This window comes from Dromiciops gliroides, chromosome 6 (genome assembly GCF_019393635.1).
Source record: "Dromiciops gliroides isolate mDroGli1 chromosome 6, mDroGli1.pri, whole genome shotgun sequence".
NCBI lineage: Eukaryota > Metazoa > Chordata > Mammalia > Microbiotheria > Microbiotheriidae > Dromiciops > Dromiciops gliroides.
In genome coordinates, this window is record NC_057866.1 from 260,709,752 (window position 1) to 260,725,000 (window position 15,249).

At 41.8% G+C, this 15,249-nt stretch overlaps 1 protein-coding gene across 4 annotated transcripts in view; it reads right to left on the reverse strand.

The window, feature by feature from the left end:
- Positions 1-7,253, reverse strand: part of MTHFD2L (methylenetetrahydrofolate dehydrogenase (NADP+ dependent) 2 like) — a 146,387-nt gene extending 139,134 nt beyond the window's left edge. For 2 of the 4 annotated variants that reach the window (XM_043971883.1, XM_043971882.1), the window contains exon 1: positions 6,269-7,250. In XM_043971883.1, coding sequence (XP_043827818.1) covers positions 6,269-6,561 — 293 coding nt within the window. In that variant the 5' untranslated portion in view covers positions 6,562-7,250. Of the gene's footprint in view, positions 1-6,268 lie in introns of all 4 variants that reach the window. The other 2 variants (XM_043971881.1, XM_043971879.1) reach the window with 2 other exon arrangements.
- Between the last annotated feature and the right edge of the window lie 7,996 nt (positions 7,254-15,249).

Consider the following 15,249-nt stretch of genomic DNA (forward strand, 5'->3'; position numbering starts at 1 on the left):
GTGTGTGTGTGTGTGTGTGATGAAATTGGTATCATCAAAGCAGAGTACTAGTGAAGCTATATTATTGTTAGTCTTGACCCTGGACAAGCAAACATCACTAAAAGCTTTTGTTTAATTACATAAGGAATTAAAGCGAAAGGATGGCAGAAAGATAAAATCTCCCTAGGGTACAATTTTGCATAAGGCCATACTCCGAGAAACAAAGAGTTTTATTGTGTCAAAGCATAATTTAATGTGGGAGGAGGGAGGAGTCTTAATTATTCCAAACTAGGAAGGTGCCTAGCCAAACCCAATGACAGGGTAATACAGTGGAAAGAGCTTTCTACAAATTTACAATGGAGAGGGAGCTGATAAGTAAACAACAAGCATTTAAGTGCTATTTTATGTTAGACACTATGCCAAGCTCTGATTATACAAAGAAAGGCAAAAAGACAAGCCCTTGCCTTCAAAGAGGTTACATTCTAATGGGGATAGGTGGTTGCTGTTTGTCCTTCATTCTCAAAGGGTGATGTCATGACTTTCAGTGCATTGGATTTAAGTGAGGGAGGGCTGTGCAAAGTCACCAACCTCACTCTCTCCTCCAGGGCCATACACATCAGGGCAAATGGAGATGGCCCTGGATGTTTAAGGTAACTGGGGATTGATTTGCCCAACATCACTCAACTAGTACATGTCTGAGGTCATATTTGAACTCAGATCCTCCCAACTTCAGGGCCAGTGCTCTATCCACTGCACCACCTAGCTGTCCCAGTGTGAATAATGTAAAGAATTAATTGTTATTTGAGGTTTTTATGACCCCATCTTTCGGCTAGAATTTTTTTAAAAAACCTCCGTGCACACTGGCCTCTAGGGCTCTACAAATGGCACGGTACTCCACCCACTGGTTGTAGCCGTTGCCATGGCACTGGCACCTCACATCATCACCACTCACTGACGCCTACATGAGCCTGGCAAAATTATAATGATTGGAAGCCTAGTGAGGGCAGTCATGTGACTGTCAGAGCGGCCAGCTAATTGGCTGGGGGCTGTCTGGGGTCCTCTGGGAAGAAGGGAGGAGATTCACCATTCTAGCTGGAAGGCGACAGGACACTGCTGTGTGTTCTCAGCTGATTCCTGGGTGGTGGTGTTATTCAGGTTGTATAATTTCCCTTTCCCCATTTTATTTCCTTTCCCTTGATCCTACTGATCCTGTTTGCATGTGTGTGTGTGTGTGTGTGTGTGTGTGTGTGTGTGTGTGTGTGTGTGTGTGTTTTAAGTTCATTCTTGTTAAATAAATCCTGCTCTGTTTTGAGGGAGGTTTCTGGTCTTCCTTGCCCCAATATTGTGGCGAGCCGCTTAGCTAACACTCCCCAATTAAAAACTGGTCACCACAATAGGTATCCTATAAAGGGGAACAGAAAGGGAGGAATTATGGTGAGAATGCTATAGGTCAGCTATATGGCAGCCTGCATCCAAATGAGAAGGCTCACCTATTGGAGATAGGAGATTCGTGGGTACAAAGGAGGTAGAAGTACACTAGTACCATGGTAAAGAGTCACCCAGGAAGTGCTTTGTTTTGTTTTGGTTTGGGGAGAGGGGAGAACCCCTACCTATGTCCTGGGGATGGGATGGACTTGTAAATAATATTTGTTAGTAATGAGTTACTCAAGTTAATTGGATCAGTAAAACTCACCAAGCTAGAGACTATTGAAAGTTCAACAATAATACATCAATCAAATATTAGCTCATAGTGAACTTGACAGCTTTTCCCCAGCTTCTCTGTGCAGATATCTGCCAGATATAAGCAATATGTCTCTGATTCCAACCTGGCTGGAAGTTTTCTATATCAATTCATTCCTCTTTCTTTCCATGGTCCTGCTTAACAGTTGGCATTATGCCCTAATTTCCAATTCACGTTTGAATCTATTAGTGGTGTTTTTATATGTGTGAAGAACAACAAAAGGCAAGTTTAGGTTGAACCACAGAGTACACAGATGTGTGGGGTAAGGATAAGGGGGGAGGGGACAATGATATTCAGCTTGTGAACCTGGGTGCCTGGAAGGATGGTGATGCCTTTGGCAGAAATAGGAAAGCTCAGAAAAGGAGTGTGTTTGGAGAGAAAGGGAATGAAATTATCTGATTGATCTGCCACAAATCAACCATGTTTACCGATTCTGCGAGATTCATTCTCTCCCATCAAAATGAAAATAAGGCAGTGGGGGTGGGGGGCGGGAGGGGACCAGAAGGGCTCTTACTGACCACATTTTCCAAGCAGCAAGTCTACCTAGGAAGTATGTCTACCACAGCTGAAAGATGAGTGAGGGTTGTGATGATATTTTTTCATTGACACCTGGGCTGCTGTGTCAGGGTTTACCTAGGTCATGATTAGGTTATAATTACCCTGAAGGGCTAACACCCCTCTTAGAAGGAGGAAAGGTTGGGGGGCTTGCACAGCATGGGGAGGGGCAAAATGGGGGAGAGTTAGAAGGATAATGCATGAAGGGTTGGGTGATTATGTTGTGCCCACTTTCATACTGGTTCATGACACAGCAGCCTCCTTGCTGTTCATCAATCTTGATACTCCATCTCCTAATTTGCTCATTTTTCATTGGTTCATTTGATTGCCTCATGCCTGGAATTCTCTCCCTTGTCAACATCTACCTCCTGATTTCCTTCAAGTTCTACAAGAGGCCTTTTCTGTTTCCCCTTAATGTTAGTGTCCTTTGCAAGGACTTCAGTAGTCTCCTCACCAGCTCAGTAATTCTGTGCTTGTGATAACTTCTGAAAGTCCCACTCCCCACCCCTCCCAGACCCCAATGTTTGGTCCTGCTTAACCCAGAAAAGAACCCAATAAAACTCCACCCTGCTTCACAGTTTGGGATACCTAATTCCACTCGGGATCACAACAGATCTGTCCTGTGTCCATCCACCCTCAAGAAATACACTTTTCTCTCTATAATCCATTCCCATTATCTGTTTTTTTTTTTTAATCTTGGAATCCCAAACCTCACTCATACTACAATGAAAACACTTTCCCTCTGTGATTATGTTCAATTTACACTGTATGTATAGTGTGTGTGTACATATAGTTGTTTGTATGTTGTCTCTCCCATCAGACTGTAAGCTCTTTGAGAGCAAGGGACTGCTTTTACCACTTAGCACAGTGCCTCTCACATAGTAGCTGGATCAATCTATCCAGTAAGTGCCTCTCCTGAATTCCAGTTCCACCTAATTTGATGACCATTCCAAATGCATATTCCACAGGTATCTCCCAGATTCAGTGTATATAAAATAGAACTCATTATCTTTCCCCCAGACGAACCCCTCCTCCAAACCTCCCATTTTGATGAGGACTGCACCAACTTTCCAGTCATCCAGGTTCTCAGCCTAGGAGTGAACTCTTATTCGTCCCTCACCCCTAAGTGGACTGATCAGTAGTTAACTCTTGCCATTTCTACCACCACAACATCTCTCACACTCTTCTCTTTCTCTACCACCCAACGTCATCCCCACCATCCCCATCACTGTTACAGACTCTTAATTGTTCTTTCCATACAGCTGCAGGAGTGAAATTTCCAAAGCTCACATTGAATCACACCACTCCTCTAAGCCTCTGAGTTCCAGTGGTTCCCTGTTACCTCACAGATCAAACATAGACCTTCTTAGTCTAGCATGTTGAGCCTTTCACCATATAGCTCCTCCCTATCCCTTGAGATTCACCTGAAAGAAAATTTTCACTTAATTATGACAACTTCGTAGTCATAGAAAAGATAATTCGCAATTTGTAGGAAGTAAATGTCAAAGAAGCGATTCAATGACCATCATTTGTCTTGCTTCACTCTGGGGTCTAGCCAAGCAGGCTTCCTTGCTTGCTGTATACACCTCAAACACACCACTCCATCTGCCATCTCTGTCTCTTTTGTACAGGCTCCCCACATCCCTGGGATGTGCTCTCTCCCCTCCTCTTAGAGAAACTAGTTCCTTCAAAATGATGCTCAAGCACTACTTTCCTTCCTTCCTTCCTTCCTTCCTTCCTTCCTTCCTTCCTTCCTTCCTTCCTTCCTTCCTTCCTTCCTTCCTTCCTTCCTTCCTTCCTTCCTTCTTTCCTTCTTTCCTTCCTTCCTTCTTTCCTTCTTTCCTTCCTTCCTTTGACCTTTCCTGATTCCCCCAGCAGTTAATATCTCACACTTCCTATAAATTTTTGTACATGCTTGTGTACACACGTTGTTCCCCCATGAAATATTAAGTCCTTGAGGGCAAAGACAGTCATATTTTTATCTTTCTATCCCTAGTGCCCAGCACAAGGGCCTGATACACAGCAGGTGATAAATAAATGCTTACTGATTCCTGCACTGATTCTGTACCTGACTCACCAGCATTACACCATTTTCTTCTAAATACAATGAGACAGGTAAGCAGCACATTTATAGGGCTTTGCTATAGATGCTTGAGGAAGTTCCCTCTGTCACCAGAAATAAAAACTCTGTACTGGAACCAACTTGCAATAAGCCTTTGGTATCATGTATCCATAAGATCCATGAGAAAGTGAACTGTGTGACTCTGGACAAGTCACTTAATCCTGCTTGCCTCAGTTTCCACATCTGTAAAGTGGGCTGGAGAAGGAAATGGCCAACCACTCCAGTATCTCTGCTGAGAAAACCCCAAAGGTGTACACAACTGAAAACAGCTGAACAACAAATTCAAATGACTACTTTAGTCATACATGTATTCAATTTATAAATGGCAGCAAGTGGATGGAGGGCTGGACTTTGAGTCAGGAAGATGGGATGGAGTTTTAATACTACCTCAGGTATTTACTAGCTGCATTATTCCCAGACAAAGGACAAATACTTAATCTCTCTGTGTCTGTCTCTGTCATTCTCAAATAGTAAACATTTACTTTCTTCCCTCCCACCTCCTTCATTGAAAAAAAAAAGTACGCCCTTTTAACAAATCCATTTATTTCCTTTTCCCTCAGTTTCCTCATTTGTAAAATGGGGGGGGCAGTAAAAATACTTAACTTTCCAGGGTTGTTGTGATCCAATGCTATAAGAGCTGCTAAGTGGCAATGGGGGAGCAGCTAGGTGGCAGCTTGGTGGTGCAGTGGATAAAGCACTGGCCTTGGATTCAGAAGGACCTGAGTTTAAATCCATCCTCAGACACTTGACACTTAACCAGCTGCGTGACCTTGGGCCAGTCACTTAACCCTCATTGCTGATGGAAGGAAGGAAGGCCTGGAATCAGTAAAACCCAATTTCAAATTTGACCTCAGACACTGTGTGACCCTGGGCAAGTCACTTAACCTCTGTTCCCTTCTATTTCCTTATCTGTAAAATTCGCTGGAGATGGAAATGACAAAACTACTCCAGTAGTATCTTTGCCAAGAAAACCCCAAATGGGGTCACAACGAATCGGGAATGACTGAATAAAAACAACAAAAAGTCTATATCATAGATGTATTGTCCTGAAGTAAATCTACATGTCTAGATAGGGAGAGAGACTGAGAGAGACAGATAGAGACAGAGAGACAAAGACAGAACAAAAAAAAAAAAAACCAGATAGACAGAGGCAGAGAAAACTTATCATATGGATACAGTAAATGTATATTAGACACATATCTAAAAACATGCTTAAATTCCCGCCGCCCCCCCCCCCCACTGATGGGGTTTGAGGTAAAAAAGTTCGAGTCTTCTGCCCTATTAATCAATCAATATTTATTAAGCTCCTAGTGTGTGCCAAGCACTGCGCTAAGATCTGGGGCACTGAAGGCTGTAAGAAACGACCCAAGCAAGGGCGGGGACTTTGATTAGCCCAGGAACTAAATCCGAGGTGCGTGGGCTTGAACGTCTGGACTTGAATACATTGCTCTAAAGAACTCCAGGTGGTCGTGACTTGGGGAAGCGCAGATCAACACTCAGCTAGCGCCCTCTCACAAAGCCCAGCGTCCTTCCCTCCCTCCTTCCACCGTGACCGCGACCGTAACCGTGGGAGGGAGGCAGGCTGGCAGCAGCGGAGGAGACGGAACGCGCCGGGCCCGGGGGCTAAGGCCACAATCGAAATTGTCACCATCTTCGCCGTCGGAACGTGCCATCTCCTCCCGCGCTCGGCGTCTGTCGCTACCAGTGTGCGGACACGCTCACGATCACGTTCGCCGCCACGCCGCCTCTGCCACCCCGCAGGCCCGGCCTCCAGGTCTGACCCCACCTTCCTTCCCGCTGCTCCTCCCAATACAGGAACACCCCGAGGGGTGCTACCGGGCCATCCGGGGCGCGGGGGGATGCTCCCTTACCTGACGGCGCTGCTGCGGAAGCTCCGGGACAGGGAGCCGGCTCCTGCTCGCCTGAGCGAGAGGCAGAGGCCCCGGAGCAGAGCCCGGCCGCCCGCAGCGCCCGGCGCCGCCATCGCCTTGGCCTCGGGCCACCCAAGCTCCTCCTCCTCCTCTTCCTCTTCGGCCTCGGCTAACCCGAGCTCCGCCCCGCTCAGCGGGGCCCTGGCTGGCTGGCAGCCTCGGAATGACCCGAGCCTGGGAAGGAGGGAGGGGACTGCCCGCTTAGTGCCGGGAAACAACGAAGGAAGGCTCATTTTTCTGGCCTTCTGCGGGGATCAGTACCCTGCATGGTCCGAGCCCCTCATCTCTGTGTGTTCAGTGCTGAGATCGGGGCGGGGAGCTGGGGAGGAGCTCTCTCTGCCCTCCCTTTGGGCCCCTTCATCTGGGTTCTGGCCTCATTGAACCCAAGGTGCTCTTTCCAAAGTTCCCGCTGATCTCATCGTCACACCTGCTTTCAATCCCCCGTCCTTTTGGCGCTTGCTGTGGCACTGGACCCGATTGACCACTTTCTGGATTTTGTGGCAAGGCTCTCCCTCTATCCTGGCCCCTATCCCCCACCTCCTCCTCCTCCTCCTCCTCCTGCTCCTCCTCCTCCTCCTCGTTTCCTTTCCTTAGAGTGCGTATGCATAGATATAGATAGATAGATAGATAGATAGATAGATAGATAGATAGATAGATAGATAGATAGATAGATAGATAGATAGATAGATAGATAGATAGATGATAGGCAGACTGATAGAAAGACAGACTGATAGGCAGACAGATGTGTCCCAAGCCATCTCTTCAGGACACAAAGGAAGCAGCCACACCCAAATTTATCTCCCCACGGGTAAGGGAGACCGGGATGAAGGGTAGGGGTCACGGAGCTAGCTCAGTCTGAACTGGTTCTGCTTATCTCTCTAGGCGCATCTGTCCTCTGGTTTAGTTTTTCAAGGAAAAGGTTCTCTGATGTGCCCCAGAGAACTTCTGGGGTGCCCTGGGCCCACAACAGATGGATGGTGATAGATATAGATATACACATACATATAGACACACATATATTTGAGTGTATATGTATATATACACTTACATGCATGTGTGCACACACATACAGCCAGGTGTCTTACCTGATTGTCTCTGTATCAGTATTTGACACATTGTATCTGCTTAATAAATGCTTGTTGCTTGATTGTTTGAATACATCCTGATTGACCTACCAGCCTACTGTAAGCAAGGGTAGCTTTTAAGTACCTCTCTCAGTCCCTGATAAAACTCAGATTATAGATAGCAGTAGCCTTTAGGATTCCCATTGTTCTTTTCAAGGGTTCTGAATTAGAGACCACTCCCTTGATGTGTTTTCCAACCTTAAACGTACAAGAAACAAAGAGTACTTGGTGTTTGTGGGTGTAATAATTTGGGATATGTTTTCTGGTTCCCTAAATCTGTATCCTTTAGTACCACCTCCAGTTCTAACCTTCCTCTCTGTAAGATTTCCCTAAAAATCTTAAACTCAACCAGCACAAAAGAGCAACTAACAGTGGCTGTAGCAGCTTCCTGAGACTGTGACAAACATCTAGTGAATATTTATGGCCTGCAGAGAGCCTCGTGAGATGAACTGAGCAGGACTAGTGATACAACAGAAACACATGGAAAATGGGGGGGAGGGGGGAGGTGGAGCTTCAGTGTTTGTAACCAAGTAACCAAGAGTAACCAGGAGAGATTTTGCCAGCAAGTAGAAACCAAAAAGAAGCAATGAACAAGTATCTGAAAAGCTCCTGCTACATGCCTGAAAATGGAAGACACTAGAGATACAAATGTAATGAATGAAACAGTTCCCACTTGCAAAGAATTTACATTCTAATGGAGGAGAAAACAAAGAGGTGTTTGTGTATCTAAATATACACATCTAAATGCATTCATGTGTACAAGGCAATAAATACAAATAAATGCAAAGTAGTTTGCTAGAGAGGGAACTACCAGTTGAGCAGACCAGGAAAGATTTCATGCAGAAAGTGTAGTTTGTGAAGCAGAGGTGAAGGGGAAGTACATTTTAGGGATGGGGACCAGCTAGTGAAAGGCTTGGATAAGAGTCCTCACATGTGAGGATCAGAGAAAAGGCTACTCTGGCCAGATGTAAAGTGCAGGAGAAGGAGTAATGTACTATGGGACTGGAAAAGTGGTGGGCCAAGGTTGTGAAGGGCTTTAAAAACCAGGCAGGGAATTTGCATGTGAATCTAGAGACAATAGGAATTTGTTGAGTAGGGGACTGATGTGGATCTGTTAAACTTCCCAATCTGATTTAATTGTCATCCCATTTTGCTTGTTTTACTCTTATTTTTCTTTTTCTGATGAACCATAATTAAATGTACTGTGCGAAAATAGGTAGTTGTCTCCTCTCAATGTGGATATAACAGTCAGTCATACTTCTCCTGACCTGTTTGCAGGACAAAGGTCTCAGATCCCCTTCTTCCCTTCAGGCTAGCAAGGTCACATGGTTCAAGGAGCCCTGGTCTCAATAAGGTCCACTCCAGAATTATGCCCATACAAGGAAGAAGGGTGGGAATACTGCGTTCTGATTAGCTAGTTTTTTCACATAGATTGTAACCCTTGAGTAATTGGACCAGTGATGAAAAAGAGGAGGGTCCATTTGCATTAGGGACTAGGGTATAAAACATGGCCTGCGAGCTCCCTTTTTTGGGCACCCACTAGCTGCACACTAGGGTTCCTCCTTCTCATGAGAAGAAAATAAAGTCTTTGTCACCTTGCTGCTGAGTTCCTGAGAATTATTGAGAAGAGGATGGATTTTTCTCTCACATGTACCAAAAAAAAAAAACCCTGTCCTAGAGTTCCTAGCCTTTTAAATTGTGGGTCACATCCCCAAAAAGAGTAAAAGACATTTTGGTACAAAAATATTTATAGCAGCTCTTTTTGTGGTGGCTAAGAATTGCAAATCAAAGGAATGCGTGTCCATGGGGGAATGGCTAAACTGGCTGTGGTATATGATGGTGATGGAATATTATTGTGTTATAGAAAATGACAAACAGGATGATTTCAGAAAGTCCTGGAAAGACTTATATGAACTGTTGTATAGTGAAGTGAACAGAACCAAGAGAACATTGTGCAGAGACAGCAATGTTGTTTGATGAACTGTGAATGACTTAACTCTTCTCAACAATACAATGATCCAAGACAATCCAAAAGGATTAATAATAAAGCATGGGGGTTGGGCTCCTCTCAGTTGCATTAAAGGTATGCCTCTCCTCCCCAACTCCCAGTGAATAAAATCACATGATTCAGAGAAACCCTAGACTGGTCATGTGAGGGAGGAGTTGAAGGGTTGTCCCTGTGTCGCCTCCCCCATTGACTATACTGTGTTCCGATTGGCTAGTTTGGGGTGCCAGTTTTTGGCAGTCGGATTGTAATCTTTGAGTAATTGGGGAAGAAGGGGAGGGTCCAATCAAATTAAGAGATACAAAGGCTTGGGAGCCTCCATTTTGTTGCCATTCCACTAGGGGATGGCCTGTTTTCTCAAGAATAACAATAAAGAAGCTTTTTGACACATCACCAATGCTGAGTTCCAGAAGTTTTTGGAGTTCAGTTTTCTCATACTACCCAAAACCAAAAAAAAGAGCTGATATTGACTGAACACAGACTGAAACATGCTACTTTTTACCTTTTTTCCATTTTTTCCCTTTTATTCAAGTTTCCTTTTACAAAATGACTAATATGGTCATATTTTACATAATTGCACATGAATAACCTATATCTGATTTCTTACTGCCTCAGGGATTGGGGAGGGGAAGAAGGGAAGGTAGGAAAAGAGACAGAATTTGGAATTCAAAACTATAAATAAAAAGGTTTATTTATATTTATTTTAAAAATTAACTCTCCAAACTTTGAAAAAAATGTGTGGGTCACAGTCCTATAAGGAGTCATGTAAGTGAATGTGGGAGTCACAAAAATTTTGGCAACCATAAAAGGTTATGTTTATCTATTTTATCTACCTATATATCCAGGGTGGCATAAAAATTTCTCGAGTGAAAAGGGGTTGCAAGTGGGAAAACTTTAAGAAGTCCTGCTATAGCTTATGAACCAAAGGTATCCAACAGATGGGGTCTGAATTTCAGCTACAAAGAAAATTCTTTGCATCAAAGGGGAAATTATAGAGGAGAACTGTGAGGTTCTGACAGCTAATCCTGAATTATTTTCCCCTATACCAGTGTTTCTTAACCTGGCCTCTGTTAACTTGTTCTTTTTGTTTTAATGTGCTGATAAGTCTATTTCAATATACAGCCGAATGATTTTCTTTGTAATACTATATATATATTATTAATTTAATAACATTATTCCTAAAAGAGGTACATGACACACAAATGAAAGTTTAATAACCCATGTCCTACACCAAAGTAGTTTGATTCCATTGGACTTGGCCAGTCTGGGAATTTATTTTGCTAAAATATACACTCTATCCACTGCACCACCTAGTTGCCCTCCCCAAGAACATGTAAAAACAATTTTTAAAAATCATTGTTTTCAAATTTTGAGCTCTAAATTCTCTCCTTTCCCCCCTTACTCCCCTCACCTTTCACTGAGAAGGCCAGCAATTTGATATAGCTAATACATGGGCAATCATGCAAAATATAGTTCCTTATTAGTCATGTGAAAGAAAACACAGATTCTCCCTCCAAAACAAGAAACATAAAGTTTATTTACATAAACATGAAGTAAGTTTCTATCTGCATTCAGACTCCATCAGTTCTTGCTCAGAAGATGAATAACATTTTTTATCACAAGTTCTTCAGAATTGTCTTGAATTATTGTATTATTGAGAATAGCTAAGTCAGTCACAATGGATCATTATGTAATATTGCTGTTACTGTGTTATCCTGACTGTGAGGGGCATCTAGGTGGTGCTATACATAGATCACTGGCCCTGTAAGTCAGGAGGACCTGAGTTCAAATCTAGCCTCAGACACCTGATACTAGCTGTGTGACCTTGGGCAAGTCACTTAACCCTGATTGCCTCAAACATCTAGGCCACCTATAGTCATCCTGATGTATAACTTGCCACTGGACCCAGATGGCTCTGGAAAAGAGAATAAGGCTAGTGACTTTGCACAACCCTCCCTCATTTAAATCCAACTCACTGCAAGTCATGACATCACCACCCAATTTCATGGTCTTCTTTGAGAATTAAGGACAAACAACAACAATAACATCCTGACTGTGGCTCCATGATATTTAAATTATAGCTTTCTGGCAATATTATCTCTCCTCAATCTACCATACCAACCAAACTCCCCAAAAAAGTGTTTCATAGATCTAGAAAAAAAATTCATCTGGAAAAATAAAAATACCAGAATATCCAGAGAATCAATGTGGGAAAAAGTGAAAGTGACCTAACAGTACCAGATCTTCAATTATAATACAAAGTGGTAATTATCAAAACAATCTGGTACTGGCTAAGAAATGAGTGGTGAATCAATGGAATAGATTAGGTATGCAATACATAGTAGTAAATGACCTTAGTTATTTTGTATTTGGCAAACCCAAGATCAAAGACAAGAACTCACTATTTGACAAAAATTGCTAGGAAATGTTTGGAAACTGGAAAGCAGTTTGTCAGAAACTAAGTATAAACCAACATCTCACACCACATATCAAGATCAAAATAAAATCAAAAGTCAAAATGAGTAGGTGATTCACAGCTAAAGAGTGGTATCATAAGCAAATTATAAGAGCATAGAAAACTTTACCTATCAGATCTATGGATAAGGGAAGAATTGTGACTGAACAAGAGATAGAGCACATTATGGGATAGAAAATGAATAGCTTTGATTACATTAAATTAAAAGTTTTGCATGAACAAAACTAATACAACCAAAATCAGAAGGAAAGCAAGATACTGGGGAAAAAATTTACAGTAAGTTTCTCTGACAAAGGCCTCATTTCTAAAATATATAGAGAACTGAGACAAATCTATAAGAATGTAAATCATTTCCCAATTGATAGTCAAAGGATATGAACAGGCAGTTTTCAGATGAAGAAATCAAAGTTCTCTATAGTCATATGAAAAATCTTCTAAATCATTATTGATTAAAGAAATGCAAATTGAAACACCTCCAAGGCACCACCTCACACCCATAAGAAGGGAAAATATGAGAGCAGCAGCAAAAAAAAGCAATATTGGAGAGGGTGTGAAAAATTAGGACACTAATGCACTATTGGTAGAGTTGTGAATGGATTCAACCATTCTGGAGGTCAATTTGGAATTGTGCCCAAAGGGCTATTGAGTTGTGCATACCTTTTCATCCAGCAATACGATGACTAGGTCTGTACCCTCAAAGAGATTTTTAAAAAGGAGAGAGAAAAGGACCCATATGTACAAAAATATTTATAACAGTTTTTTCTGTGGTGGCAAAGAATAGGAAATTGAGGGGATACTCCTAAATTGGCAAATAGCTGAAGAAGATGTGGTATATCATTGTGATGGAATACTATTGTGGTATAAAAAATGATGAGCAGACTGGTTTCAGAAAAATTTGAGAAGACAGGAACTAATACAAAATGAAATGCATAGAAATAAGAGAAGAGTGTACACAGTAACAGCAATATTTTATGATGATTGACTGTAAATGACATAGCTATTATACTGAGCAATAAAATGATCCAAAACAATTCCAAAGGATGTATGGTGAAAATTGCTTTCCAATTCCAGAACTGTTGGCATCTGCATACAGATTAAAGCTTACTTTTTAACTTTCTTCATTTTTCTACTTCTTGTTTTTTTTTTTGGGGGGGGGTGATCAGTGTTTTCTTTTATAATATGGCTAATATGGAAATATATTTTGCATGACTTCAGGTGTATATTTTATATGAAATTGCTTGCCTTCCCAAGAAGGGATGGGGAGGGGAGCAAAGGAGAGAGTTTAAAACTCAAAATTTTATTTAAATGAATGTTGATTTTTAAAAAATGTAATGGAGGAAAAAATAAAATAAGAGATTTTTAAAGAATAGAAGCACACTAGAATATATGATTTGGAATTTATGGACAAGACCTTAAGATATGTGAGGGGTGAGGGGGGAAGGGAAGTATTACAATTTTACCTAACAAATCAGAAAACAGGGGACTGTGGGAAGATGGCTGAATAAGGCAGGAAACTACCTGGCTCTCCCCAGTTCCCCCACAAATAACTTTTATAAGTTCCTCAAAGTAAATTTTACAGCATCAGAAAGAATTAAAAGTTGGTATGAAACAGTTATACAGCCTAAGACAACTTGGAGGAAGAATTTTAGGAAAGATCTGACCTCCCAGGGTGGTGGTCTGGCCTGACTGAAGTGTGTATGCCTCTAGGAAGATACTTTCAAGTCAACAAACAATAAACCTTGGGGCAGTCTGCATAGACTGCAGCCTTGGATTTGAAAATTTGACCCCATGGCCATTGTAGGGGTTGAGCAACTGATTAGGGGAATATTGTGGGGGCCTTCCCTTGGTCCTGGATGTGCCACCTAGACAAGCTGACTAGATGGAATCTTAGCCTGTGGCCACAGGCAAAAAGGAGTAAGCATATGCTGGTGAGTATTGTTGCAAAGGGGCAGGGACCCTGCTGGTTATGGTCCCCCACAGGAGAACTAAGTCACTGATTTTAGTTCTAAGACAGACAAGTGACTTGATGCTTGTATCCACCTGAGAGACCTCAAGGAGCAAGAGTGTTTCAGTGGCAGCAGTGCTGAGAGACCTGTGCTCAAAGGCAGAGAGGATTACCTGAGGTCACTTACAGACTGAGGCATGAGCCAGAGGAGTAATGACAACACTTGGCCTTGGATTATAGAATATTGGAAGAAGCAAGAGGTAAAAGATAAAGCTCAGAAAACAATACCATGAAAAATCTGAAGCCTGAGACATAACCTCCCATACTCCAGGAGCAGAGCCTGACTCTAACATAAGGATAATGGCTGAGATATAGGCCACTAAAATGAGTAAAAAGCACAGAAAGAAGCCAACCATAGAAAGCTACTATGGTGGTAAAGACGATTAGGATGCAATCTCAGAAGAAAACAAAACAGCTTCTTTTAAAGCTTCAAAGGAAAATATAAAATGGTCAGAAGTCCAAAAAGAGCTCTTAGAAGAGATTAAAAGGGACTTTTAAAATCAGAGCAGTTGAGGAAAAATTGGAAAAAGAAATGAACAATGTGAGAAAAGCAGAAAATTATTAAAATAAAGTCAACCAATTGAGAAAAGAGAACAAAAACCCAAAGAAAATAACTTCTTAAAAATCAGAATTGGGCAAGGGGAAGCTAATGATTTCATAAGACAAGTAATAATCAAATGAAATCAAAAGAAGAAAATGCGAACCATATCACCACAAAACAATCTACCTGGAATTGAGATTGAGGAGAGATAATATAAGAATTCTCAGACTACCTGAAATTTATGATAAAAAGAGTCTAAATACTATCCTTCAAGAAAATATTAAGGAAAATTGTCCTGAAGTTCTAGAACTAGAACGTAAAATAGAAATAGAAAAAAATACACCCAAAGGAGATTCCAAAATGAAAACTCACAGGAATATTATAGCTAAGTTTTAAAACTCCCAGGTCAAGGGAAAAATATTATAAGCAACTAGAAAGAAATAATTTAAATATTGTGAAACTTAAGTCAGGATAATAAAAAAATTAGCAGCTTCTACATTAAAACACTGAAGGGTGTGAAATATAATATTGCAAGGGGGCAGCTAGGTGGCACAGTGGATAGAGCACCAGCCCTGGAGTCAGGAGTACCTGAGTTCAAATCTGGCCTCAGACACTTAACACTTACTAGCTGTGTGACCCTGGGCAAGTCACTTAACCCCAATTGCCTCACTAAAAAAAATAAACAAACAAACAAACAAATAAATAAATAAATAAAAATATAGAATATTGCAAGGAGCAAAGGAACTTGGTTTACAAGCAAAAATGACCTA